At 33.3% G+C, this 25,167-nt stretch overlaps 2 protein-coding genes across 4 annotated transcripts; both read right to left on the minus strand.

The window, feature by feature from the left end:
* Positions 1–5,942: 5,942 nt before the first annotated feature.
* LOC126666632 (organelle RRM domain-containing protein 6, chloroplastic) lies at positions 5,943–9,810 on the minus strand. Of its 3 annotated transcripts, XM_050359462.2 has the most exons (6): positions 9,672–9,810; positions 9,250–9,523; positions 8,607–8,675; positions 8,375–8,481; positions 7,120–7,207; positions 6,170–6,295 (listed from the first exon to the last, which is right to left on the minus strand). In XM_050359462.2, the coding sequence occupies exons 2-5, from the start codon at positions 9,497–9,499 to the stop codon at positions 7,124–7,126; spliced, it is 510 nt and encodes a 169-aa protein (XP_050215419.1). In that variant the 5' UTR covers positions 9,500–9,523; positions 9,672–9,810; the 3' UTR covers positions 6,170–6,295; positions 7,120–7,123. The 3 variants fall into 3 exon arrangements, with proteins under 3 accessions (XP_050215417.1, XP_050215419.1, XP_050215418.1); XM_050359460.2 differs by lacking the exon at positions 7,120–7,207 and having other exon boundaries at positions 5,943–6,295; XM_050359461.2 differs by lacking the exon at positions 6,170–6,295 and having other exon boundaries at positions 7,009–7,207.
* A 2,373-nt stretch (positions 9,811–12,183) lies between these two features.
* On the minus strand, positions 12,184–20,624 carry LOC126670613 (protein argonaute 1). The gene is made up of 22 exons (XM_050364378.1): positions 20,498–20,624; positions 19,338–20,020; positions 19,050–19,258; positions 18,810–18,959; positions 18,599–18,732; positions 18,304–18,413; positions 17,959–18,065; positions 17,737–17,875; positions 17,542–17,658; positions 16,458–16,565; positions 16,291–16,362; positions 15,299–15,421; positions 15,050–15,209; positions 14,665–14,924; positions 14,402–14,544; positions 13,441–13,503; positions 13,290–13,353; positions 13,066–13,201; positions 12,900–12,973; positions 12,733–12,827; positions 12,614–12,645; positions 12,184–12,525 (listed from the first exon to the last, which is right to left on the minus strand). The coding sequence occupies exons 2-22, from the start codon at positions 20,010–20,012 to the stop codon at positions 12,302–12,304; spliced, it is 3,195 nt and encodes a 1,064-aa protein (XP_050220335.1). The 5' UTR covers positions 20,013–20,020; positions 20,498–20,624; the 3' UTR covers positions 12,184–12,301.
* Positions 20,625–25,167: the final 4,543 nt, after the last annotated feature.

A 25,167-nucleotide genomic window follows, 5' to 3' on the forward strand; every position in this document is an offset into this window, starting at 1 on the left:
ATAAGGTTAATATGGGAATAAGGTTACAAAGAATTCAATTCTAGAATTCATTCCAAACATAAATATATGGAATTCATTTCAATTTTAAATTTTGTATTCTTTCATTCCAAACGGTGTAATTCATTTGTAAATGATTTTCATATAGAATTCATTTGTAAATGAATTCCAATTCACAATTGGAATTATTCCAAAGGGGGCCTTAAATACTTAAATATCAATTTACCCTATGAATTCATGGGCGATGAGCAATCAATACCAACCCAAATATTTGATAAAAAAAATGGAAAATTACCTTCTATATCTCATTTTAAAAAAAAATTACAAAAAATACTCTTTTTCTCTCTAATCTACCAATGAGTTACCAACAATCTACTAATAAACTAACAATTGTGGCCAATCATTTAAATTGGAGAGGATGCACGTGATGGTTGTCCATATGACTGCCAAGTCACAATACCCGGTTCAATCTCACCCGACCTCTCTATTAGATTTGTTCATGGGCCTGGCCCGATGGGCCTTTTAATTTTTTTTTACAATCCCGACCTGAGTCCGGTTCGGGCTTTACATTTCCTACCCAAACCCGGCCTAACACTAAATTTTTGCGGGCTCGGGCCGGGTTTGGACGGACTTACATTTAATTTTGGGCTTATTACCCAATATACCTAAATTTGGCCCAGGTTTACTTTTATACCGGTCCAACCTAAAGTTTACTTTTCATACCATCCAAAATCAGAATTCTAACCTAATTGCTTTGAATTATTATTTTATTACCGTTTTCTGCTTTTCCTCTTTGATTTTGGCGGTTGCTTCTTCTTCTCCGCGAATCCAGCTCTGTTCCTTCACGATCTTCGCGATTCAAAGCACTGGTGCTCCACGTTCTTACTTATTTGCTTCCATTATCTCATCTGTGTAAGTTTTCTTCTCCATTATCTTCATTATTTTGTTTTTTCACTTATAACAAGTTTTCTTCTCCAGTTTATCCACGTTTATTCCTTCGCTTTCGCCGTTCCGCCTTCGTTGTTCCATCTCCGTCGTTTCGCCTCCGTTGTTCCACCTTTGTCTCGCCATCTTTCTTTTATTTTTTCGATTTTAGATCTGAAATTTTTTTCTTTTTTTTTTCATTTTCAAATCTGTAATTTGTTTATCTTTTACTGTTTATTCACCATTAAACATGTATAAAAAGTATCTTTAAAGAATCTAATACTTATTTCATGTTATGTAGAATAATTTTGTGATTTTATGTAATAAAATTCTGTTATTTCTGCATTTTTTGTGCTTTGTTGTATTTCTGCGCTTTTTTTATCTGCAGAACGATTTGTTGATGATGATTCGATTGCTGAATTATTGTAATGTTACAGTGTTGTTGATTTTATGTTGATATTATGTTGATATCAACTGATTTTTTTTTATTTTAACATTGACAAATAAGATAATATTGTCTGTGAAATAAATACCTCCTGTAAGTTTGCGGAATAGATGTTTATTTGAAAAGCAACAGGTGGAATGTATAGTGCACATGTTTGTTTGAATGATTGATCTTTTTGTATTTTTTTCTCGATAAACTTTCTAGCATTCTCTACGTAAATATATGCTATTGGTATTCAGCCATTTTTTTATAACTTCCATTTTCTAGAGTGTTAATTTATTAGAATGTACTGGTATGCTTATATTTATCTTCTTTTCTTTGAGAATTTTGCATATTTCAGAGGCCAACGGGACCAATTCCATTTTTCAATGCTTGGATTTGAAGTTCTTACGGGAACTTTGGATAGTTTTGGTTTTGAGGATTATCTCCATGGTAAAAATTTGACATTAAACTGTTTTAGGTATGATGGATCCTAGATGGCATCCTTGGTTTTAGAGTTGAAGAGTATTTTATAGTATAGTAAATCTCATTGGAATGTCAATGGCATTTTTTTGTTGTAAATATTATCATGGACATATAATAGTTATAGGTTAGCTTCTAGTTGACATTTTGGATTTTGAAGGAATTAGATGATGTAATTTCAATCTTTAATTTAAAAATATTCCAAAAATATTCTCATGAATCTTCACATTTGTTCTCGCTAATTGCAATTTGCGGGTACTAAATTCATTTCAGCATTTTTGGAATTTGGTTGGTTTTTTTTCTCCTTATACTATGTTCTATGTACAAACTTTATATAAAATCAATGTTTAATTTTATTGATGTACAATTATTTAAGCTATATTAATCAAAATCAACGCAAAATCAACTCGATGTCAACCTAAAATTAATCTAAAATTAACATGCGCCTATCGCTAAAATTAATTGAAGATCAACACAAAATTAACATAAAATCAACATGTGTATACTATTTGTCATTAAAATTAATCAAATATCAACTCAAAATCAATATAAAATCAATATGTGTACATTATTTATTGTTGATATTTTTTGTCAGTTTTAATATCAACACAATATCAACAAAATATCAACAACATTTAATAAACTGGATAGTATTAATTTTATAAATATTTTTTAACACTAATTTTTATTTTTAATATTTATTTACCTTTATTTTTGCTAATAATTAATCAAAATTTATTATTTATCATCTATTTAATTTTGAGAAAATAACAAGAAAACCAACAAAAAGACTTCTATTTTCGTACATTACAATTTTAATCAATCTATTTTCATTGTTACCATATTATTTTCATAATCACCAGCTTTCTTCATTTATTTTCAACCACAACCACTTTATTCCCAAGCGTACACGTGTCAAACTAAATCACACATGTAGCGTGTTGCATTGTTCTTTTCTTTTTCCTTACTGTTCTTTTTACCCTTTTTTGCCGTTTTTCTCTCATCTAGGACATTGATGGCAATGAGTATGTTGATTATGTTGGTTCTCACTGGTAGTAATATTAAGAGAAGGTGATGAAATGTACATATAGGCATGTTGGCTAATGGCTGATCTCCTGAAACTGATGATGAATTTGTGGACGAACAAAAAAGAATTTGCAACAGCAGAAATGGCAGCCGTTGATAAATTATCAAATAAAAGTCTGATACTACTCTTAGGTGTAATTGGGCTTGGATGTGTGTGTTTTCTCTTTCTTTTTTTTGACTAAAATTTGGGATTTAAAGAATTAGAAGGCTTAGAAAAATGGGTATTGACCCTTTATCTCATAAGCCAGTAGCCACTTTCTATTATTGAAACACCAATTCAAGAACAAGAACAAGAAAAATGGGTATTGACCCTTTAATTTCTATGATTTTTGTATTTTTGTATTATTGTTTATATTTTTATTTTATATTAGTGTTTTTATTTTGTACATTTCCGATACATTTTTGATTCATTTTTTATATATATTTTATTCATCTCTGATACATGTTTGATATATATTCGACCGTTCAAACACTTTTTCTTGTGTTTTATACATATTTGATACGTTTCAAATATATTAGATAATTATTAATTTATAATTTTTAAAGAAAATAGTTAAACGACGCGTATGTAGGTTAATTTCTCTTTTTCAAAATCTTGAATTGAGACAATCAATGATGGAACAATTCCGTGTTGTTGAGTTTTTGGATTTTTTTGTTGCATGGAAGAAGTGTAAATAGTTTTATAATGCCATCAGATAAGACTTGGAGGAAATTAGGTGATTCTGCCACCAAAAAAATCTTCTATGGAGATATTATGGCTATGGAGAATGTGTGGAAAATATAAATAAATGCATTAGTTAGAGAAAAAGTGGAGACATTTTGGGTCTAGAAAAAGAATTAGATGTAGTAAAATTAAAGTATAATTAACCAATTTAATTGTTATTTTTTATTTTAGTCTATTTAATTGATTCAATTGTCTAATTTGATCGGTTCGTTTTATATTTATACATCTATGATGTATAATTTATACATGATAGATACATTTTTAATGTACTTTATAGATACATCGTTGATACATAAATTATACACGATTGATACATTTCAATACATCTTAGATATATTAGATGATTATTGATTTATTAATTAAAAATAAATAGTTAAACGACGTACGTATAGGTTTTTTTTTGCCAAACGCGTAGGTATTTTAAAATTTACCTTAATAGATACATCGCTGATAAATAATTTATACATGATAAATATACTTTTTAAATATACTTAACATATATAATTTATGTATAATAGATACATCGCTGATACATTGTTATTTATCAAAAAAAAAAACATGATAGTATATTTTTTAAATGTACTAATAGATACATCGCTGATACATTGTTATTTATCAAAAAAAAAAATTAAACATGATAGTATATTTTTTAAATGTACTAATAGATACATCGCTGATACATAATTTATACATGAGATATACATTTTTAAAATATATTTAAATAGATACATCGTTGATACATATATACTTTTTAAATATTCGTAATAGATACATCCGTGATATATAATTTCTATGTGATATATATTATTATAAGTTAGGCCCGTGTATCAATAAAATTGAAAAATTATCAAACATATAATTTAATATATCGCCGATACATATATAATACATTTTTGATACATCGCTGATACATTTCTGATTTGTCAAGTTCTATAGTTTCAAGGACTGCCATCGTTGGAGTATTATTTATAGCGTGGATACATATCTGATATATTCAAATAAATCATCGTCAAATTCTATAAAAAATATATATATAAACATGATAGACACATTTTTTAAATGTATTTAATAGATACATCGCTGATACATAATTTATACACGATAGATATATTTTTAAATGTATTTAAAAAGATACATGATAGATACATTTTTACTAAATTTATACATTTTTATTAAATTTACACACTATATATTTTTTACATATATTTGTTTGATACATAATTATTTATTGTAGTTGATTAAACTAACTTTCTAATTTTTGTAAATATTACTTTGAATAATTTTGTGGATTTTTTTATATTTATAAATATACAGGAATAATAAAATACGATATATAATCAAAATATATTTTTAAAAGATAAATAAAAAACTGTCAATTTTATTTTTTTGGAGAATGTATCAATGATATCTCGGAGATGTATCAGATGATATTACAAAACTGTGTCTATAATTTGTTGATGCTTGCGTGCTATTGGCTGACGCGCTGACGCGCTCTGACACGCCAATCACATGTGCTAGCTGTTTTTATTCCTTTTTATTAAGATAATGTCATGTTTGCCATGTGTCACCTTTTTAATGGAATGGTGTTTATTGTAAACTTTTGTGCTTTTGTGGTAGGAATGATAAATAATGGAGTTAGGTGACAATGTATGAAATGTTGAGCCATTTTTGTGGTATTTTTGTGATATTCTCTTTAAATTTTATATATATCAATATAAATCAAAATTAAATCAATATTAAAGTAACCAAAGATTAATGCATCATTTTTCTATCTAAAATACCAACACAAAATCAACATAATATCAACATAAATTCAAATTTATAATATTATAATAATTCAAAATCATTATTTATATTTTTCACCAATACCGAAATCAACACCATGTCAACACTATATCAACATAAGATCAACAATGTAACATTATAATAATTTAACATCATTATTGTCTTTTTCATCGATGCTAAAATCAATAAATTATCAACCGAAAATTAACACCATATCAACACTGTAACATTACAATAATTCAACATTATTATTTCTCTTCTTCCCCGATGCTACCATGTCATTATCTAGTCTCAATTTAATTTAATTTAATTTAATTTTTTAATTTATTTCACAGAAAATATTATCTTATTTGTCAATGTTAAAATAAAAAAATCAGTTGATATCAACATAATATCAACATCAAGTCAACATAAAATCAACAACACTGTAACATTACAATAATTCAGTAATCAATCATTTTCAACAAATCGTTCTGCAAAAGAAAAAAAAACGCAGAAATACAACAAAACACAAGAAAAAGGCAGAAATGACAGAATTTTATTTCAGAAAATCAAAAAATTACTCTACAAAACATGAAATGAGTATTAAATTCTTTAAATATACTCTTTATACATGTTTAATGGTGAAAAACGGTAAGAAAATAAACAAATTACAGATCTGAAAATGATAAAAAAAGAACAGAAAAATTCAGATCTGGTTCGACAACCACCGCGATTCAGTTTTAGTTTCAGATCTGGTTTTTTGCTTTATGCGACGTCGAATCTCCACGGCTCAATCCTGCTTGGTCAAAGCACAGTAGCGGAATGATGTTGAAGATGATGGGGGCAACCATGGTGAAGAAGAATGGAAGCTGTTGAATGTAAAATTGAGTCTGAGAAGAAAGAGAGAATTGAATGAGGTGAGAGAAAATAATGAATTTGTGAGTTTTTGTGTTATTAGGGTAGTTTATATAGTACACGTATAAAAGTAATTATTTTAAGCGTGTACAGTAGTTTTCATATGTGAAAATGTAGGCAGTATAAAAGTAATATATTAGGGTAAGTTGGTTATTTGGGTAAAAACTCCTTTAATTTTTATAAAAATGAAAGCCCGAGCCCGCCTATGAAATAACGGGCTTATTGCGGGCTCGGGCCGGGCATGGTACGAAAAATCATTGCCCAAACCCAGCCCTAAGCACCGGACTTGGTAATTATAAAACAATTAATCTTGGTGTTAATAGTTCACCACGTTCATGTTGATACTTAAATTGCTCTTAAAATCCTGAGAAAACACTCATTCACAATTTCACATTATCACTCCTTGATACAAGCACAAAAACTTAAATTCTCGTAACATGAGCAAACAATACATAGAGCAAATCTAATGGACATTTTACGCGTATAATCACAATTAAGAATTGACCTCAATGACGATAATTGTTTTCTGCCGTCAAAATATAACAAAATTATGTAATGTCTACGAGGAATTGAAGGTTTGAATGTGAAGTTGCATTACCGTAAGCTTATTATGTTAGTAATTTTGAAGAAAAGGACTTGTCTGATAGTAGTATAAAAGAAAATTTTCTCGTAGAAGAAATACAGAAAATGAATGAAAAATTATATATATTAATAAGAATATAAAATCGAGCAGAACAATACTGATAATGTCCTACTTGCTAATTAATACAAAATCACAACCATTGAAGGACAAAACTACCTCTTCAAAATTGCTTGCCCTCGACACCTTGACGAAGTTCTCTCCTAGATTTTGCAAATTCCACAAATATTACCCTGCCATCCAAGAACTGCAAGGACAAGTTTATACTTGTTCATCATTCTAAGGCATTTCAATTTTCTTTTTGCAGTTTTGAATGTTTCAAGAGAATCGTTACTCCAGTGGACAGATATGCTTCCTAGGAAATTTCGTCCAATTTTTTTTAAACAATGAATTTTTTACAGTAATTAATATATTAATTTCAATTTGACGGAATAATTATAATCACCCGCCACCTTATGTTTTGCAACTTTTTAGACTCTATCACGAGATTAGATAATAGTATGCCTAAACATGAATAATCCTAGCAAGAAAGAGTACAAAAACAAAGGAGAAAGATAAGCAATGCATTGGATACATCACTCGAGCATAACCATAACAAATGATTACTTCCAAACTTTCAACAACTACAAGCAAGACAACTTTAATCCAAGCAGTAAAATTAGCATTTCCAACTTTTGTCAGTGGCTCTACATTATTTGTCCATTATTTTGGACAACTGTTTTTTCCCATAACACCATAGCCCATAACATTTTGAATCGATTGCAGCATATCAGTCTTCGTGGTCCTATACTTTAGATATACATTAGTCAACCAGTTTTAGACAAGAATTTAGGTCCTCAGAATTTTCACTTTCGACTGGACAAAGTACAAAGACCAAATTGAATACTAACGAAACAAAAGGCTTAAAGGATTTTGAGGGTTTTCACTGCTTTATCCTGATTTGTTAGGCAAACGCATGATTCCTATTGTTAGTCAATCCTATATTCCAAATATCATAATGTATCAACAATGATGAACATTGGCATATTCTGTTCATAATTATACTTTATAATATACGGTTATTTCTCCATCAAAACACCCCCAATGATGGGTGGTTATGCAACATGGAGAATAACCTCCTTTTATGTAACCTAGGCCACATAAGCCTCTTATACGCATCTAACAGCAAAAAGAAGACTCATGAGTAATGAAATGAAATATGTTGCTTCAAGTCAAACTTAGTCTTTTATCTACTTTATTAATTTTTTCCTCCAAATTTTCTGCTATTTTCATTAAACTAGATCAATTCACAAACTTTTTTTATAAAGAAAATGTCAAATAATATATTCACAAAAAAGTTCAAACTATAGTATTATTTCTAATATAAGAAAAGCAGCAATGCTTGGATGCAATAACTTAGAACATTTAAACATACCTTCCCGTGCATTCCGTCAATAGCACTTTGGGATTCCTCCTCGGTTGTGTAACGGAGAAAAGCAAAACCCCTAGGTCTGTTTGCAACTTTATCCATCACTAGATTGACTGGTAGGAAAAGAAGTAATATTTTAGAATGACAAAATTACATAGGAACAAACAGTTAGTTGATACGAAATAGCATATAGTAATTAAACATAAGGAACTCAAGTGTGTTCCATCGGAAATCTCACGTTCAACAAGTTGGCCAAAATTTTGGAAAGCATTTCGCAGACTCTCTTCTGTAGTACGAAATGATAGTCCTACACAAAACAAAATAAAATGCGTGACATTAGTATGGATATTGGGCGCCGGGAGGTGTCACCATCAGTCCTTGTTATCTGCACTATTACTTCTCTACAATATATCCTTTTCCTTCTCTTTCTCCATATGCACATGAAAAATAACAGAACTAACAATACATAGAATCTAATTGTTGCACACCAATTTGTCGCTTCTTATTTGGCTTTTTTAAGCAACACTAACAAATACATTACACTGAAACAGTTGGGAAAAGCAAGAAGGCGAGAGATTTTTGACTATCTATGCGTAGATTAGCGGGCTGAAATTTCACCAAGCGTGAAGACGAAAACAGAAAGCAGAAGTCAACATATGAACATGATAAACAACAAATCCATTGTTCAAAATTCATAACCGTAAACATGTCAAATAAGTATGCTTGCTTTGCTTAAAATATGCCCATAAAGAAAACTCAAAGCTAACTTTAGCATCCATATCCAACTACCCCATGATAAGAAAAAGAAATGAAATGAAAATTTATAAAGATAAAGATAAACTTGTAAATGTAACAAAAATGAGGGAGAACAAAACACTAACCGCTCAAATAGAGCCTAGTTCTGGGGACTTTATGAGTGGAAGATGACGACGACGGCGACGATGGTGGTGGTGGTGGTTGTGATGATGAAGAGGTCAGAGAAGCCGACAGTTTAAGACGCGAGTAAGGCAATTGCCTGCAACTATATTCCTTACAAGTAGGGAATGATAATGGCGACAATGCAACCCTTTTATCCTGAAATGAGAGACTTGAATTTGGAAGAGAAACTGTGAATAGTCTACAAGCTGCCATTGTGTTTGACAAGACTACCAAAATCTGAAACACAAACAATATTTCATTACCATTTCACAATTTAAGCAAAAAGATAAAAGCTTTCCACAATTAAAGCAGAACCCAATTCACAACTCAGACAAATAAACCCTAGATTAATTAAAACAAAAACAGCAAAGATAAAGAAGAATACCAGGGATTCCAAAAATCGATTAAAGCTACGGCAATTACGGAAGTGAAGAAGAGGAAGATGTGGGACTTCACTTCTCTTCTCTTGTGCTGCAGCTGCTACTAGAGCCTGCTATATCTTCACTTTATCTTTTGGACAGTGACAAATTAAATGGGGTAATTTATCCCGGCACTCACTGATATTTCAAATTCTTTCATTTCAGTCACTGAATTTTTAATTTGATTTTTTTATTGGATTTTTTTATTTCAGTTACTAAATCTAATTGTTTTTTTTTGTTACTAAATTTTAATTTTTTTCGTTTTGATTTTTTCTGTCTAAAAACTGTTTAGGTGGCAGCTGCAATTTATTTATTTTTTTTACCTGAAAACTTGTCATATATGCATAATTTTATTTGCAAACTAAAATTATGCATGTTTGATAAATTTTCAAAATAAAAGTGGTAAAATCCAGCTGGCACATGTCAAATTTTGGCGGCCATTTAAGTATTTTTGGCCGAAAAAAATAGAATAAAAAGAAATAAAAATTTAGTGACTATCAATGATACGAAGAACTATTGCGTTATGTCTGAACCTAGATTTTGATCATGCAGACAGTCAGACAACAGACGAGTGTCGGACACCCACGTTTTTCGAGGTTGAAAAGTATTTCTAAATTTGTATGTATACCAACTGTATTTGTGTACGTTTCCATTATTTAATCGTTTTCCAACATGTCCAAATTCAACATTATCAGGTTTGATAACTAATAACGTTAACTTAACTCCAAATCTAGCAAGTCTAACAAAATCACCTAGAAATCTTAGAACTGCCATGAAAATATAGTTAAAGATTGTATAAGTATATAAGATGACCTAAATTACAATCAAACTCACATATACATCTGTTTTAAACTTTATTCATGCAAAATGACTAAACTCACCTCTCTCTGCTACATGATAGTAACCCATGATTAAATGTTTGTCTAGGAGTACATGCCACATATTCACATGATAGTCTAAATCTAGTCATATGCGCGTATCACATGATTTTCAGCTTTACATTTACAAGCATTCCAGAATTGTTTTTGTTTTTTAATACATTATCTTATGGACTGCATATATGATTAGGATGAGATATATTGGATATGTCCAGTAAATGAATGCAATTAATAATTCAAGTACAAGAGTTTTATTAGTGGCTATAGAACCCGGTCTTTTAATATGATGCACGACGAACTCACTTAAAAGCGTGTGAGATTATCTAGTCGTTAGAAAAGGCATTTTCTCATTTAGCTAGGTGGACACTCCATTTTTTTAAAATCTAACCAAATTTGAAGTCAGACATAAGCATGCGGCGCGGCTCTCGAACTTCACTCTGCTCACAAATACCATTTTTTTGGATTTTGAAACACCGAGTTACCGAAATTGAAAGTTCATATTAAAACTATAAACACACGAAAGTTTGTAGTTTTTAAAACAATTAAATCTATTATTGCCTATTCAAAACTTAAGCAAAGATAAAAAGAATACATTGTGTTTAAGAAGAGAAGATCTCACCATTCTATTTATGAAAATCTATCTCCCATTTTCTTAAATGCAATTCTCCTGTATCCCTCACAGTATTTAGTCTGAACTGCTCTACTTAGTTACATCCAGTGTTGGAACCATAAATTTTTTGAGGGGAGTCGAATTTTTTTTTTAATCAAACAATTTGACATTCATATTAATATTCTTTAGTTAAACGGCATTGTTGTTCAATTAATTTTTCACTTTTTGTAGCTAATAATTAAATTATTTGATCTAACTTTAAATTAAAAAATAATTATCCTTTTTTAAAAGGTAATCCTATCATAATATTTTTTATTAACACCATTAAATTGTTTATATGATTAACTTTTTTGATTTAAATATTATTTGATTGGAAATTTACTTTAAAAAAATAAATAATCCATTTTCAGTATTTAGATGGTTGAAATGAACCTTTTATCATAAAGTTCAAATGAACCACTTACCAAAGATTCACCTTTTTCTTCATTTAAAAGATTAAAAACTAGTAAGTGATTGGCCACACAGTTAATGAATGGCAAATTTCAGACAAGACTATAAGATCATTTCTAAAAAGAAAAAACAAGAGAAGCCTTGTGTACCAAAATAGGTCTTTTGCAGTGACAGCATCTGAAGTAAGATTTATGATAAGGAACTCCTTCAATCTACAGCATTTCAACAGCGTAAACAGTCTTGTCACCAGCCTTTCATTTCTGGAGTTCCCGAAAACCATAATATTGAGCGAACCAGGAAATGGATCTGCAAAATCACGCAAGCTGACTGACCTAGTTGTTCAAGTCAACCCACTGCCACAGCTGGTAGTGGAGCCAACTAATGCACGATCTAACCCCTATGTCAGAACTCATGCAAGCTCTTTTGGTACAACTAATACCATGTCCCTTTCAGCTGTTAATAGAAAAGCTTGCCTGTTGAATTGTCATCAAGAGAAGGCAATGCATTTGGTCGAGTTTAAAGAGAACATGCTACATAATATAATATAAGTCCCAATCTAATAAACTTAAACTTAAATATTCATTTGGATCTGAAATTCGGACATAAACTTAAAACTCCCCAGAAAGCAGACAGCAGTTATTTTAAGAAAACACATAACTTAGCAGTAAAACATGACACGCTTCACATTCTCCTTCAATGCAGGCAAGGGACGCACAGCAGCACTACCTGCAAGCCCGCGTGTGCTCCTGCCACCTCCACCTCCGCCCATGCCTCCACGTGCAGCTGCCGGTCCACTTGTCATTGATCCACTGTCTGATGTCTCTGGTTCCATGTAGAACCGAGCTCTAAATGCTGCAAGATGAGCATAGTATGCAGGGGGCACTGCAAATCATAGCAAGTTAACTCAGATGAGCAACGGATGACAAAAACATAGGCTTATAGAAACACAAAACAGGAAAACAAGACTCACCAATGGAAACAGATCGTGTGCATCTTGCGTATCTGTAAAAGACAAGTAAAATAGAAAAAGGAATTTAAGAAAACAAACTGCAATAATAATATAGTTTCGGATCAAAGGAAGCAACTCACGTATAGCAAAGATTGTTTGTAAGGGACTGCAATCCATCAGCAGTAAACTTGTTCTCGTCCCATAAGACATGGTAATGAGCTGGCCGACTTGTACCCTGTATTTTTATTTGTAAATACATAATTCTCACTATTAAATATAAACCAATCAACTAAATTAACCGCTTTACCTGAATTCCAGCATGGCTGCACAGATAGAAGTCAAATTCAGTTGGATGACAAATTTTAGAGTCCACAACAGTACCTGTGTCAAGAGTAAAATAAAGTGTAGTTAGTTACTCACAGTACAACTGCCTAAAACACTATTAATTACTCCAGCCATAGCGCCTCATTTACCAGGCAATATATTCCCACTCCTGTCAACAGCATTACGGTCATGATGGTTGTTTGCAAACAATCTTGTGTGGTGGCGCTTCTGAACCACAACAAATGTGACAGGAGGCTGATAATTTGGTTCTAGAGAAGCACATGCCTGCAATCAACACAATTATTTAGGTTATACATACAGTATACGCCTTCAAATAAAAAAGAGGAACATTTAACAGCAAAAATGGATTTACCTTCCTGATAGCATCAAGTTCATACAGCAAAACTTGGTAGAATTGCCCTTCGCTAACACCATCTCTGGAGTGGAGGCAAATGTAAAAATTGTTATAATGAAAAAGCAAACGATTCAGGTTACAAGTAATTGAGTGGATGACAGAATAATACCTGTAAAATATAATACGCTGAGGCTTCTGCCCTGTTGCTCTTCTGAAAGATACAAGGAGTTCCCTGTGCGATTGAAAGATAAAGAGTTATGTGACAGTTCCCAACTACAAAATTTTAGCACAAAGACCATAGCATTCGGGCATAAGGTGCAATGTAAAGACACGACTGCCCTATGAAGAGACCTATGCCTGAGATTTACAAAAACAGACTCACTTCAAACTCTCGATTCATACTTACAAATTTGCTATCATTAAAAATTCAAATATACAAACCAAAATTTGTTGAACCTAAAGTTCAAGCCAGAATAAATAGGTAAAAGCCATAGGCATGCAAGAGTGAAAAAAATCTAAACTTTATCTCTAAGTCGAAGCATTCTTCACAGGTTCCCCTTGATAGTAGTCCTTCAAAATCTAAACTTTAGCAGCACAGCTATACTTAATATGCACAAGCAAATGACACCAGACACAATTAACAGAAGGAGCAGTTTCATTTTGCACCTAGAACTATGGAAAAAAGTTTTCAGACATTCAAGCATTTAACAGAGAACGGAAACCAACTAATGAAGGAAACAAATATAAAAGAAGCAAATGACACCACACACTTAATATGCACAAGCAAATGACACCAGACACAGTTAACAGAAGGAGCAGTTTCATTTTGCACCTAGAACTATGGCAAAAAGTTTTCAGACATTCAAGCATTTAACAGAGAACATAAACCAACTAAGGAGGAAGGAAATAAATATAAAAGAAGCAAATGACACCACACACTTAATATGCACAAGCAAATGACACCAGACACGGTTAGCAGAAGGAGCAGTTTCACTCTGCACCTAGAACTATGGCAAAAAGTTTTCAGACATTCAAGCATTTAACAGAGAACGTAAACCAACTAAGGAAGAAGGAAACAAATATAAAAGAAGGCCCTCTGCCCCCTTCTCTCCTCACACGGATGGCCTTACTTGATCATGCCACCGGTAACTTTTCCTCTAACAGGATCTTGCCATTCTTTAAACAGATCTTGAATAAGCTCTTGCCTATGGGCTTGTGCACAAACCAAACCAGCATATTTTGTAACCTCCGGCCAATCTTGAGAAGCCACAACCTGCATTTGTATTTCAGATTATTGTCAATAACACTGTAAAATGAAAAAAGCCAAATAAGAGGTGAGAATTAACGAGAAATGTTCAGCAGATTAAAGAGGTAGGAAAATCAAATAGCATACAGCTGCAATAGACGGGCTCGAATCTTCCCCAGGATGAGGGTGGGTGACATCAGCACCAAAAATAATAGTGGGCCTGTCACTGACTAAAGGAATGCGCCTTGATATTGCATCAACAAGGACAGTGTTTCGCCCCCCAACCTTGACATTTATTTTTAAAGCGACATTGGCCAAGTACTGTTTGCTCATTCTGAAAACATGCTTAGTTAAACAACACTGAGAAACAAGCCCAAGATCCGTTTCACAGATACGCTTCAAATCACCTGAATAGAAAGTAAACACAAGAATTCCAATCAAGAGCACCATGATGAGTTTTCGAGAATCATAGTGATTAAACTAGGGGGGAGGGGGTGCAAACACATTTAACCAGTTATGCTATTATTCATACCATATAGAGAGCCATTATTGTCAGGGAGAACTACAATAAGCAGGTCAAGCTCCTTGCCCTGTAGCTTTGTCATGGCATCATGGTAACGAGTTTTTAGTACCTTCTCTACCTGCTCTGGACGAGCACTAACTGGAGGAAGTACCGGTTCAGGATTAAATGCCTGCTTAAAATCAAGAGCCATAAGTTTAGAAATACCACATATGACATGCACAAAATATAAGAAATTACAGTAAATACGCCAGTTCATACCATCCCAGATATGTAACACATTTGTGCAAGCTCATAGCAGAAACCACGGGCCACACTGTCTTGAACATTCCGAGAAAAGTTGACACAGATCCAATTGTTCACTGTTCCACCATTAACCATTTTCTACAGCAAATACAAATATATCAGAATATGGAACCCTTGAAGTTGAAAAGGACTAGACATGCCAGTCAATGCAGCCACCTTTTTTATAATTAAATGCTTATGCACTTCTGCTATCTTATCTAGCAAATATCATCAAGTTTGCTTTCACAACTTCTACATCTCCTAAATAAATGAGGTAGCAGCAAATGGGTCTGCTTTCCAACATCTCATTGATATGCCTCTTGTCAGAACAGTAAATGAGTACAGGCTTCAGTTTGCATCCCAAGGTCTATACAGGATTACTAAGTGACAGCGTCTCAATGCTAAAATAGCAGTTAGTAAAGAAATTATCTTTTTTCATCAGTGGTGTTAATGTCATAACTTATTAAGTCAAATTTCCTTTGTCAACCAACAAGATGTCAGTTCTTGCAGACTTGCAACAATTAACAACCATATACAATACCTTACATCAAATTATTGCAATCCCATTGAATAATACTCTATTATCTTTTTCTACCTATCAAAAGATTCAAAACCCTTAAAATGTATTCTACATCATTACACATAGAATGTTAAAGTTCCTCCATATCATTATTTCTGCAATAACCTTAATGTCAATTGGAATCATTATATTATTAAACTTCCTGGAAGTGTGATTGACAACAGCAGAAACCAAAAGAAGCAAGGCCAACTAGAAATAGAACTTCGCATGACTATTTACCAAAAAATACAAAAAGAAGAGGACCGCCCAGAATTAGAAATTCAGCAGATATTGATGACGGAATAGATGTTGAAGTCAATAAATCGCTAAAATAATAAATTTAATTTAATTAATATTAGAACTAGAACCAAATGCATTTAGTATTACAGAATTTCATTGCAGAAAATACCTTATTCATCATGTTCCATTGCCCAACTTGTGGCAGGCAATCCTTTTCTCTGCCGGTGTCATGATACTTGAGCTGCCCAAAAAGTATTAGAGGTGAAGCTACAATTAATACATGGTTTTAGCTATATAAATGCAATAGAGAGATCATACAGAGCAAAAATAATTTACCCATGGGGCAGGCAAAATTCGCGCTTCCACCGAAGCAAGCTTTTCGCTAATTTTAATTCCAAACTCCTTAGCATATGGATCATTGTGGTAAGCATTATGATGAACAGTCTGCACAAGCAATGTTAATAAGAACATTAGCACCTCATAACTATAAAGAATATGTGATTCCCAGCATAAAATCCATAGAATTCAAACAGTCTTGTCACTAACTAACTAGAGCAAAGTACAACAAAGATAGTCATGAACAAAAATGAGCAAAGGGCAGCTGAATAATGAAACTCAAATTAAAAAAAGGAAGAATGACTATCACAATTAACCAATTTACTAAATATATTAATTTAGAAAATAAATTAAGAACACCAAATAAGATCTCAATGTATTAAAGCCAAAAATATTGGATCAATGTTTATAACATAACAATCACTTTAGCTTCTAATTAAAGAAAACAGTTATGGAGACCAAGCAGCTTCATCTTAAAGAGAACTTTCAGCTTTTTTAGCACAATTTTCTGCAGTTGGATTATACAATCCCCTCGGTAAATTTAACATTGCATATAAACTTTAAACAATGTAAGATCGTAAAATTAGAACACATTCAATAGTACTTGCAACCCAAATCTTATAGTATCGTATATGCAATGCATGAATATTTACATACTTTCCCATAAATTTAAACCTCTTATAAGCATAATTAAAAGTAGTTTCATGCAATAAACGGAACAAAAGAGCACACTGAAAACCAGATGAACTATATCTACTTTGTAAAGATAAACACGTCTATATGTTATAACTACTTTATTTAAAGAGAGAAATGAATTCCATTAGATATTAGAAAAAGGAACAGAAGCTTCAATAATTTCAAACAAGACAAGAATCCAATTATCTATAATCTGAAGAGGAGCTAAGACATGTAACTAAGAACTCCTAAGGAGTGCCAAAAATATACTGAAGGTCGCCAAAACAGAGAGGAAAGTAGTAGAAGTCCGTGATAATCAATGCAGATGAGGATTTAACATTTAAAATTCAAAAACCATCAATGCAGATGAGGATTTAACATTTAGAATTCAAAGACCATCATGCCACACCTGCATAATGTCACGCTCCCGTTCATGAGGACGTTGACAGGTCACCTTCAGCAAGGCAGTGATCTGCCTCTCATTCAATCTCTTAGAGTACCTCTGGCCCTCAACAATCTTGCATACCTGTTTTAAAGCAGTTGCTTGCCTTGAGAAAAGGAAACGTCCAGGAAAGAAAGAAAAATAAATATATACAAATATTACCTCCATGGGCAAATAATTTGGCCGCTGCTGATTTCCCACTTGTAGACATGGCCATTGAGAATGTTGAATTACGAAACCATAAGTCTCGTAAAAGTACTCCACCACAGATTTCATGGTTCCTCTTTCGTCAACTGGGAAACTAAAACACATATATCATAGGGAACAAGTCAGATACCACACAATAAGAGCAATAAACCATAAAAAAAATGATTGGATACTCACGTCAACTCTCGTGTGGCCTGTGATGTTAAACCAGATATACGGTACTTTCTACGCATATTTCCACGGTGAGTAACTTCAACCTTAACTCCTCTTAGGGCCTTTTTAATCTATTGATCCATTCAAAAAGAATTACCATCTCATAATTCCATTAATCATCTTAAGCAAACATCAAAACGAAAAAAAAAAATATATGTGATGCATAGATAGTTCATTAAAAATCCAACAGCAATCAAAGAGACCGTTACATAAAAAAATGGGTGTGATGGTTAGAGGAAGGATTATCCAGGACAAAAGCCAAAACAAGACTGTTAAGTAAGATACAAAAATCAATAAACAAATACTCACTTTAACTCTATCAGAATCCGACAATGGTCGAGCGGAAACATCCCTATTCAACAGTTGGGTTACAAAGTCAATGACAGGTAGTGGCTCAATGAAGGCAGTGGATGACATATCTGCAGGCAAACAAATCACAAGATAAAACATTAATTTGAGGAAAGACAAAATGGATACCTAGAGGAGAAATAATAAAATCATACACATATAACATAACAATAGACTTAAACGTATAACTTCTAAAACACGCTAATTAATTAAATAAAAAAACGTATTAATATAAACAAAAGCCAAAACCCTGTACCAATATTCAGAGACAGCCCCATTTGTGTAGGGCGAATGCTCTGGTAAAAACCACGCCAGCTCTCCAAACCCTCGCCAAGGGGTTGTCTTCTTCCAAGATCAGGAGAATAAAATGATCGACCCACTGGGGAGTACCTATAATTAATCCAATGTCAGGCTTCAAACACACTGAAAATATAATCATCAAATGTCAAAAGGAACATGATCCACACCGAGTAGTAGGCAGTTCGCGCAAAACAATGTCAAGAACTTGGAGGGCTTCCTGTGGTGCATCTGCTTGCCTTCCCTGTAAAAAGAGCCCTAAATGATGTAGGTCTGCACGAGCAGCAAATTTGATAACAACCCTAAATTCTCTCTCTCTCCTGCAGCAAGAATATAATAAAAAATTACCAGTTAAGTGAAGCAAGATAAGAAGACTAAAATGAACATGCAGAAAGCAAACGCCATGATACCTTTGTCCTCCTGATCCATCATCCTCATCTATCAGAGTTATCTTGAATTCCTTAGACAAAAATGGAAGTGGTCCAGCAGTATATAGACTCTTTCGACCATCATAGGCAGGAAGGCGCTTTCCAAGATGAGATTCTCTGTACAATTTAACTAGTTGTTCCATTACAGCACGGTTTACACCCCTTGATGCAATTTCCGGAGTGATGGTAACCTATTCAAATCGACAGTACCACATAACTGTATGCATCAAAATAATAACAGGTAAACCCATGTAAAAAAAGACAACTCACATCATACTGGTGCAAATCCTTGTCTGGCAATTCAGCAAAAAAGTGGTTTGCCTTCACTATACACTTTATTCCAGTGCTACCCTTGCCAGGCCTAAGGGGGAATCGCATGGATTTACTTGAAGCAGGAGGAGCAGCCTGGATTGCTTGGCTGGGTGAAAGCTCTGGCTGAATCGAAACCTCTTGCATCTGCTGCGATATTTCTACAAGAGATGGCTCTGGGGAATGGGATGAAGAACTCGCCTCAGATGGCATAACCTGAGGGTACACCCCGGCTTGATAAGTAGCCGGGGTTGCTTGGTGCAGCTCGGGAACTGATGATCTGGATTGACCACCAGAAGGTGGACCTCCACGGCCGCCGCCGCGACCACCGCCATAACCTCCTCGACCTCCTTGCTGAGAAGACCCTCCTCTTCCTCTGCCTTGAAATTCAGGGCCACCGCCAAACTGTTGCTGCTGGGACATCCCACCACGACCACGGCCACCACCGCCGCCGCGGCCACCTTGCTGAGACTGAGGACCCCAATTCCTTCCACCTTGGTGCTGTCCACCACCCGGTCCTTGTTGAGGAGGTACAGTCCTCTCAGTCGGTCTTTGAGATTCTCCACCTGCAACTTCCTGGGGTTCAGAGCTCTCACCCCCACCACCAGGAAGCTCAGTTCTCCTCTTTCTCACCATAATGATAACTGCAGTTCACAAATAACAACATACTCGTATATGAGAATGTACTTCCTTTTAACACCAAACAGTAACATCACTCATATTACACTATAAACAAACATCAGTACCACCAAAAAAAACACAAACCATCAGATTATCTAAAAAAAGTAATTTATTATATCATCAGAACTTAAAAAATCAAGTTTCAAACAAAATCAACAGAGTAAATAACATCATAAACCCTAAGAGCATTTTTCTAAAAAAAAAATTGTTTTCTAAATTACAATCTCAACAAAAACCACTAGTTTCACAAGTAAAAACCACAAAAAATTAACAGAAACAGTGAGTAACAGTAAATACTTAGTAAAAATCAAATGGATCTAACAAAATCAACGGTCACAGTGTTACATCGTCAACTATCAGATCCAGATAACAAAAACACACTATGCGAACTCTACTAAGCGGAACAGTAAACAGCATAAAACGAACAAAAACGGGTTTACCTGACCAGAAAACCGCTACCGGAAAACCGCTTACAGTACAGAGCAAACGACGGAACTAACTGTAAATAGGAAAACAACTGTGAGAGAAAAATGAGAGCAAAAACTAAAGAGCCAATATAAAAAGCCCTACCCAAAAGCAAAACGACGCTTTCTTTTATTTGTAATTTTCCTATCACTGAAAATGAAATACAAAAGTATTTTATGAAATGACGTAAATGCCACTGTCTGTGTATAAAAAGGAGTAGTAGGTGTTTGAAAATGACAACTCCGTCCCTACTACACTACTTCTCTCCTACTCTGTTTACAATAAAAAAAGGGCTGCTAAATGTTAAATAACCCTTCCCACTACTCTATCTACGTGGAGGATGACGTGGCTTCTTTCTGGATTCTGACTCGTCTAGAATGTGTCGACGTGGCTTATGACATTTGCTATGGTGCCGAGATGGTGGTAATTAACTATGTTACTTTGGATTCTTCATTTCGTTTATGGATAATATATTTTTATTTTTAGGTATTTCTCATTGTTAGAATTAGCTCAAATGATAAATAAAACACTTGACTAGATAATACACTTTCTTTTTCCATCGGTTATGAGAACCCTAGGATTGTCCAAACGGATTATTATCAGATAGATCGATTATAATTACTAAAATGATTAGTATTTATTTGTTGTGTCATCAAATTTAGGCCTAATCATTCAAAATCCTTTCATCTTAATTTTTTTTTCAATTACACCCTGACGTTGGAAAACTCTCTCAAAACCCTCCCGCCTTTAAATTCCATTGCAATTGTACCCTGTCGTAGGAAAATCCTCTTAAAATCCCCCCACCTATAGATTTTTTTTTCCTATTGTACCCTAAATTGGAAATTTTTATGGTTTTAATTTTAAAAATTTATTGGATATAATTTTCGGAAGAATGATTTTTTACATTATTAATAATATTAGTATTTAATTAAAATATAGATAAAAAAAATGAAAGATTATTTTAAAAAAAAATCATGTGAAAAGAGGTCAATTTAATACTTTGGGATACAATTGAAAAAGAATCTAAAGGTGGGGGTGGGGGGGTTCTGAGAGGATTTTCCTACGTCAGGATGCAATTGAAAAAAAAATAAAGGTGGGGGGCTTCTAAGTGATTAAGCCTTAAATTTAAAAGAATCATATGTGTGAAAATTCATAATATGTTTAAATAAGTGGGTAAATTAAGAGTTATGTACATGTAAGATGCGAAATCTCAAACCGCGTATTGGAAAAACCCGAATAGGCAATTTAAGAGATTATGGATTAAAGATTGTTTCTTTTAAAACTACTAGATAAAAAATTTAAGAGAGTTAGAGATTGGAGAGATTTGAGACAAGAGATTTAGTGTGGTTCGGTTCACAAAACGACTCTATATCCACTACTCAATAAAAAATTGAGATTTAGAATCCACTTATCAAGATTAACAAAAAGTTTTCTAAGCTAGTTTTAAATTTAGTGCTTGTTAGCTAAATATCAACTAATATGAGTTTTCTTAAAACTAAATTCTAACTTATAAGGGGTAAAAATTCTAGACTAATCAGGAACTCACAAATTGAGGAGTTTATAAACTTACTCCAAAAATACAACAAGAAATATGAATTAAGAAAAGAGAGAGTGTTGTTGTTTTAAAATTGTAATTGCTAACCTTGAAACAATGTAAATGAGTATCTATGTATACCCATCAACACCTTAAACAAAGCCAACAAACAAAATAATTTTTTGCTGGCAGACAGAGGGTCGCGACCGTGGCCTTTATTGTCACGCCTGCGACCTTCGTAACATGACAAAATCTTCCAACGGCTATTTCCACATGTCGACTATTTTTTGGGGCTTTCAAAATATATATGTTGAGTCTTCAATGGCTCTGAATATTGCGCCCGTGATGTTCTTCATAAATCTAGGGTTTGGATCATTATCAATGTCGCGCCCGTTAAGCTGATGGTCGCGCTTGTGATCCAAGAGTTGCGCCCGTGACTTATTTCTGTCATGGGCGCTGATAGGAGTAAAACACTCTTATATACAGAGTTATATTTTCGCATGCTTTTACCAAGTTTCACCATATTTTTATGGTGTTTTGTATACCTTATTGCATGTGTGAGTGTTTCAGGTGTTTGAGAGCATTGCGGAGCATTTTGGCGTTAAAGATGGGAGATTTGACTGAAGTAAGAGCGAGCGAAGCCGAGAAGCGAAACGAGCAAAGGAATGGGGGCAGAAAGGTTGTCTCGGATCGAGACACCCCCCCCCCCCCCTTATGTAAGTGTCTCGATCCAAGACACGATTACAAGAAGGGCAGATTGCCCCCAGAAGATCCATCTCGGATCGAGACACATTCCCAAGCTAGGTGTCTCGATCCGAGACATGCATAAAGGGGAGGTTTCGGCTTCATTTCCAATGTGAAAAGGCTTGAGGCCCACTACCCTATTTGGCTAGACACAACTTGTACTATAGTGTTTTTATTTCCTTATTTGTAACACCTATAAATACAACATTATCTCACTTTTAGGTTATGCAACATTTTTACATCATTTTATTCTCTTAGTTGTTGCCTCTCTTAGAATAGCTAGAATCTTCATAGGGTTTTGTGCTCCACCATTTCCACCATTGTTGTGGGTGTTGGAGCTTTTATTACTTTGTAAGAACAAGATCTTGATTGTGAATACAAGCTTATTATTTAGTCTTCATTATCTCATTTATGGTTTATTCCTCTACATATCTTTTTAAGGTGACTCTTCATTACTCTTTAATGGCATTTATTTCCTTAGTTAGTTCGGATGTGAACTTAGCCATGATTGGCTAAGCCCCCTTTGTTTGGGGGATAATGAAAGATTAAATGTTGTGTTGAATGTGATATGCTTGTTTTGGATAGTAACTTGTGCTAATCTTGATGCTTCATGCCTATCTAGGATTATCTACCCTAGGTTTGATTATAGTTTGTTTAGTACACCAAGAGGTGGCTAATTGAATGTATCTACGAGATTAGGAGCCTAGGATTTGGCGCCGCAAGAGCGAGTTAGAGAATAGGCGACCTCGGAATCGATTGATTAATTGCATCTTTTTAATTCCCGATGGTTAGGATCACGAGAGTGGACTATATGTTTGTTGATTGATTGAAAGTGGTTTTTTTGCTCTTTGAGGCTCGAGAGAGCAGGAGTAGCGCTTCAGAGCGATTCAATCCTTGTTCATACCAAGATTGCATATCCCGTGACCACAACATTTAGGATTAGTTCCGACCCCTAGACATCTTTCTTTGTTGTTTCAAACCGTTGTTAATCTAGTTGTGTTGATTGCTAGTGCGTATATTTACTGATATTTGTGTGTGAACCAATTCCTTTTTCAATCGCTAGACAAATTAGGATTCGAACGAAGATCATTCTTGCTTAACCTCTATCTTCATGGGATCGACCTCGACTTATCGAGTACTACGAGTTGGTACTTTTATCAACAGGCGCAAAAAACAATATGTTTCTCTAAAAAATAGAAAATTTGTTTTTTCGCTAGAAGGCTCTGAATTGATCTCTGAGTGTTTCGGAATGCTCATGCACATTTATGAAGATGATTTTGTCAAAATTAAAATAAAGGAGTATGAAAAAATAAAGGTCCAACAAGATGTTTGATTTATTTATCTTAAGATTAATTAAATACAAAATTGTTATTTTTACACAAATTTACAATTCTATCACGACATTTAAAAGTTATGGATTGCTTCCACCTTTCTCTATAATTATATCATCTTTTTAAAGTTCAATAATTTTGGAGACAACGCAGCAGCCGCGAATGAAACATACTATTTCATTTATAAAGGAGATTTGCAAATAAATTCATAAATTTTATCTTAAATTGTAATTTCATCATCTATTAGCTTTTTTATAATTACAACGTTGTTTCTTACCCAAAGTATATCCTTTCTTCTTCCTCTGGCCACACAGCCAAAGCCTCTCTCTCTAACACAAAATTATAGCACCTTTGAGATCAAAGCATCACATATATATGTGTGTACAATATTACAAGTTGTTTATCCTTACCCAAATAGAGTTTAAATAAATTAATTTTGGTTTTTAGCCTTAAAATCATCTAATTATATTTTTTAGTTATTGTTTAGTTAATAATCATTATCAAATTTATTTAGCTAGTATTTATCTAAATAAGAGATTGTTTTTAATTAGATTAAGTATTTTAGAATTTGCCAATTATAAATAGCTAGCTTTAGTATTATAATAAAGAAACGTCAATCAATCACAAAAGCCAATTCAAAGCTCATGATTTTCTATCAAAAATTCATGCAATTGGTTAATTTAGGAGTAAATTTATTAATTCTTCTTGGATTTCTTAACTATCAAATTAACTTTAATACAAAATCCACTATAAATATAAAGATCCATGTGTCTAGATATTTTTCACGCAAACATCTTTTGGCGACTAAACTGGAAACGTGTCATGGTCGACACAAGGACTGCATTTAAAAGAAAAGTGTAGTACTTAGCACCGTTGTGATGTAAGTTCATGTTGCGTGACATGTGATCCGTGAAAATCTTGACGTGACACAAGACGTATCTATTATTTAAAGATGTATGCAATTGATAAAAGGTATAAACTCATCAAGGTAGTAATAGGACAATGAGTATATGCGTAAAAACGCTAGTCATTACTC

Source organism: Mercurialis annua, linkage group LG2, assembly GCF_937616625.2.
Source record: "Mercurialis annua linkage group LG2, ddMerAnnu1.2, whole genome shotgun sequence".
NCBI classification, from domain to species: Eukaryota; Viridiplantae; Streptophyta; class Magnoliopsida; order Malpighiales; family Euphorbiaceae; genus Mercurialis; species Mercurialis annua.

Excerpts from the sequence above, each read along its gene's own strand:
- LOC126666632 (XM_050359460.2), bottom strand. The coding sequence starts at position 9,499 with ATGGCAGCTTGTAGACTATTCACAGTTTCTCTTCCAAATTCAAGTCTC. Across the intron at positions 8,482-8,606 it reads TTTTGGCCAACTTGTTGAAC|TCAATCTAGTGATGGATAAA; the intron begins GTGAGATTTCCG and ends TTTTCCTACCAG. Across the intron at positions 6,296-8,374 it reads TTGACGGAATGCACGGGAAG|ACTCAATTTTACATTCAACA; the intron begins GTATGTTTAAAT and ends CTTTCTTCTCAG.
- LOC126670613 (XM_050364378.1), bottom strand. The coding sequence starts at position 20,012 with ATGGTGAGAAAGAGGAGAACTGAGCTTCCTGGTGGTGGGGGTGAGAGC. Across the intron at positions 18,733-18,809 it reads CGCGAACTGCCTACTACTCG|GTACTCCCCAGTGGGTCGAT; the intron begins GTGTGGATCATG and ends GATTAATTATAG. Across the intron at positions 15,210-15,298 it reads TGTGTTACATATCTGGGATG|GCATTTAATCCTGAACCGGT; the intron begins GTATGAACTGGC and ends GATTTTAAGCAG.